At 39.6% G+C, this 5,061-nt stretch overlaps 1 protein-coding gene across 1 annotated transcript; it reads left to right on the top strand.

Moving 5' to 3' along the window:
* Positions 1–661: 661 nt before the first annotated feature.
* On the top strand, positions 662–3,660 carry LOC134600187 (olfactory receptor 6B1-like; the record flags this gene model as incomplete). The annotated part of the gene is made up of 2 exons (XM_063445000.1): positions 662–1,595; positions 3,638–3,660. Coding segments are annotated over exons 1-2 (948 nt in total), but the record flags the coding sequence as incomplete, so codon positions are not given.
* Between the last annotated feature and the right edge of the window lie 1,401 nt (positions 3,661–5,061).

The raw sequence follows: 5,061 nt of genomic DNA, 5'->3' as shown, positions 1-5,061 counted from the left end.
TCCCGAACAGTTCGCCGGGAACTATTCGCCAGCGAACATAGCTTGTTCGCTGTCGCCGCGGTGGGCGAACACATGCGATGTTCGGTCCGCCCCCTATTAGTCATGGAGGTGGGAGGGTCTGGAAGGGAGGGTCTGCTGCTGATTGGCTGGAATGTGTCTGCTGACTGTGAGGTACAGGGTCAAAGTTGGGCGGACCGAACATCGCATATGTTCGCCCACCGCGGCGACTGTGAACAAGCTATGTTCGCTGGCGAATAGTTCCCGGCGAACTGTTCGGGACATCTCTATTCAGGAACTTCAGGTTTACTTAAACAATAAAATGTCAGTCAAAATCAGTGAGCAATAATCCTTGGTTGATTTCCCTGACTTAGTAACCATTTTTAAATAGTAAAGTTTGTTATACCCATTCTATAGTTTATAAATTTACATTTATAATATTTAATTTCTTTTAAATGTTTTGTATTATTTCAATACACTTTTTTTTTTTAATATAAAATAATCTATCAATTAAAACCTATTTTTATTTTCTTTTGAAGGTGTGTATAGATACTAATCAAATGTCCACAGTGGTTAGTTCATATATGAAGTATGCCTGTTCCCAATTAATTAACAATATGTTGTTTTTTTTTTTATTTCTTAGTAATGCGTAGACCCACTCCTGTATGAGTCGATGGAGAATCATTCTTCGGTTTCAGAGTTTGTACTCGTTGGATTTCCAGGGCTCCCACAGAAATTTGATATTCTGATTTCCTTTGTTGTATTCTTTGTCTATAACACAGCATTGTACGCAAATGGCATTGTAATCATTGTAATAACTTTGAAGGCACACCTGCATCAACCAATGTATATAATCATTGCAAACCTTGCTCTTTCTGATATTCTTCTGGACACTATGACCTTACCCAAAATCCTTGCCAAGTATTGGTTTGGAGATGCCAAGATCTCCTTTACTGCTTGCTTCTTCCAGTTATTCTTCATCCATTACTTGGGTTCTGTTGATTCCTTCATTATCATGCTAATGGCTATTGATCGTTATATTGCTATATGCAAACCTCTCAGATATTTTTCCATTATTAGCAATGGTGTAACTGCTAATGTATGCGGTGTATTTTGGCTTGTATCAGCACTAATTGGACTGTGTGTTCTTGTTTTGGGGGTAAAACTTCCCTATTGTGGACCAAACATAATCATGAACTATTTCTGTTCGTTCACGCCAGTTGTGGTTTTGGCCTGTGCAGATTTGAATTCTACCAGGAAAATTGTTTTCATTATTGCCATGTTTGTTAATGTAATCCAATTATTTGTTATTATATTCTCATATGTTATGATAATCAGAACAATCTGCTTGACAGCTGGCTCTGAAAATTGGCACAAGGCATTTTATACTTGTACCACCCACTTGTTTGTCATCGGAATGTATTATGGGCCACGACTCATAGTTTATATGTATAACCAGGTCCACTTGATGCCTAGTGTTGATTTAAACGTGTTGCTTATTTTTCTTTATACATTTGTACCACATTTTACTAGCCCTATTATATATTGTTTAAGAACAGAAGAAATCAAAAAGACTCTGGCAAAAATCTTTAAGAAAAAATAATTTTATAAATCATATTAAATTGAGTTGTTTATTGTTGCATCAACTAAAATGACATAGCCATTCATATATATATAATCAGAAATAATTATCAGAGAAGAAATTGATTATTTAGCACACACAAAAGTCCAAATACAAATGCACTGGTTTTTTAATGTATAGTTGTTATATTACTGATTGTATTCAAATATTATTTGTCTTCGAACATAGATTGCCCTCAAATGTTTATTGAACCTCATATCACCGCACATCACTTTTATATTTAGAGAAAACATCAGATGCAATGCAAAATATTAATAAAATAAATAAAACAGAAATGTTTAGAAAGCCAATATCCCAGATTATCCCCCCGTATATGCCCCAGTCATCGCAGACATCGGTTGTTACAATTAAGATAACAATGGGCTACCAAGAAAAGATGAAAGAAAGGCAGATTGTAGAAGAAGCAAAGAAGACCCCTCTATCAATGTGTTGGTGATTTATTTTTGACATAAGAGGGGAAATAGGAATCCTTTGGTCTATCAAGATCTCTGCCAATCAAAGAATAAATCACTGACACCGCTGACTGTATGATATACTTTACATTTTCAGAAGGCTTGTTGAGGTCTTGTATTGGCAATGAATGTTTAACTAGAATATTTGCTGAGTTATTTGTTTTTTGTTTTTTTGGAAAAGGAAGTTGGTATATGAGCGATGGTGAAAAGTCAGGAGTGTAGATTGAAATCCAAATATCATCTTCATGTTAGCATTTCTGAAAACCTAAACATGTTGCTAATAGATGAGGTGCAGAGTGAGATGAAATATGGACCAAGGACTGATGTTTTTGGCTTACTGGTGGAGGATGGGAGGGAATATGAGTATTACCAATTGAGACTGTAAATATATTATTGAATAGTTATGCTAGCAGGGTAAGAGCTGCATGGCAGATATGCAATACAATATCCTGGACCCCATCTTATTATCAAGTTAAACTGTTTTTGAATGGTTTAAACTCTAAGTTGTCCTTCTAGTGTCTATCTGCCCTGATCCTTTGTTTCCTCCTCTGGAACTGGCGCCATAGGCGTGCGCAGCCTATTGCATTAGGGTGTTTTTCCCCCATAAAGCACAAACACACGCACGACTATACACACACACACACACGCACGACTATACACACACACACACACGCACGACCACACGCACACACACACGCACGACCACACGCACACACACACGCACGACCACACGCACACACGACCACACGCACGACCACACGCACACACGACCACACGCACGACCACACGCACACACACACGCACGACCACACGCACACACACACGCACGACCACACGCACGACCACACGCACGACCACACGCACGACCACACACACACACACACACACACACACACGACCACACACACACGACCACACACACACACACACACACACACACACACACACACACACACACACACACACACACACACACACACACACACACACACACACACACACACACACACACACACACACACACACACACACACACACACACACACACACACACACACACACACACACACACACACACACACACACACACACACACACACACACACACACACACACACACACACACTGAAAAAAAGATAGCACTCCCAGGACTTGTAAATAAACTAAAACTTAACTTTTAATCAATCAGCAGAAGGTCGACGTTTCAGTCTGTTAACCACAGACTTTCATCAGGAAACCACAGACTTTCATGAGTCCTGATGAAAGTCTGTGGTTAACAGACTGAAACGTCGACCTTCTGCTGATTGATTAAAAGTTAAGTTTTAGTTTATTTACAAGTCCTGGGAGTGCTATCTTTTTTTCACTTTTTATATTTTGCTGGACAAGCACCGGGCATATACATTTGGATTGTGGAGTGCAGGATTATTTTGCTTCGTTATATATATATATATATATATATATATATATATATATATATATATATATATATATATATACATACATATATATATAAACACACTGCTGTGCGTGTTTGTGTGTGTGTGTGCTGTAAGTGTGCTGTGTGAGGGTGGTGTGAGGGTGCTGTGTGTGTAAGGGTGCTGTCAGCTGCACTGCAAATAAATGTGGAACCCTGCAATTCACTTACACACACAGCACATTAATGTGGAACCCTGCAATTCACTTACACACACAGCAGATAAATGTGGAACCCTGCAATTCACTTACACACATGGCACATTAATGTGGGACCCTGCAATCCACTTACACACACAGCAGATAAATGTGGAACCCTGCAATTCACTTACACACACAGCAGATAAATGTGGAACCCTGCAATTCACTTACACACACGGCACATTAATGTGGAACCCTGCAATTCACTTACACACACAGCAGATAAATGTGGAACCCTGCAATTCACTTACACACACAGCACATTAATGTGGAAACCTGCAATTCACTTACACACACAGCACATTAATGTGGAACTCTGCAATTCACTTACACACACGGCACATTAATGTGGAACTCTGCAATTCACTTACACACACAGCACATTAATGTGGAACCCTGCCATTCACTTACACACACGGCACATTAATGTGGAACCCTGCAATTCACTTACACACACAGCACATTAATGTGGAACTCTGCAATTCACTTACACACACAGCACATTAATGTGGAACCCTGCAATTCACTTACACACACAGCACATTAATGTGGAACCCTGCAATTCACTTACACACATGGCACATTAATGTGGAACCCTGCAATTCACTTACACACAGCACATTAATGTGGAATCCTGCCATTCACTTACACACACGGCACATTAATGTGGAACCCTGCAATTCACTTACACACACAGCACATTAATGTGGAACCCTGCAATTCACTTACACACACAGCACATTAATGTGGAACCCTGCCATTCACTTACACACATGGAACAGTAATGTGGAACCCTGCCATTCACTTAAACACACCCCATTAATGTGGAACCCTGCAATTCACTTACACACACGGCACATTCATGTGGAACCCTGCAATTCACTTACACACACAGCACATACATGTGGTTCCACACGTACTATACATTACTGTGGAACCACGTAATTCACTCATACACACGGTGCATAAATGTAGAACCCTATAATTCACTCATGTACTGTTCGTAAATGCAGTTTACTCACATACTGTACATTGCTATGTAACCAAGCAATTCACTCATAACAATGGTACATTAATGTGGAACCCTATAATTCACTCACGTACTGTACGTTACTGTGGAATCCTGTAATTTACTCTTGCACACGATACATTACTGTAGAACCTACTTCTTCAGGAAAGTATATCAATTAAACTGTGAACAGCTTTCCCTCCCTGTGCCATGATTCCTCTCATGTAACTGTCATCAAAACACTAAGCCCTTAGTGAATACTATCCTAGCAACTGATCTTTCTACCC

This window comes from Pelobates fuscus, chromosome 1, assembly GCF_036172605.1.
Source record: "Pelobates fuscus isolate aPelFus1 chromosome 1, aPelFus1.pri, whole genome shotgun sequence".
NCBI lineage: Eukaryota > Metazoa > Chordata > Amphibia > Anura > Pelobatidae > Pelobates > Pelobates fuscus.
This window is presented reverse-complemented; position numbering and strand designations above follow the sequence as displayed.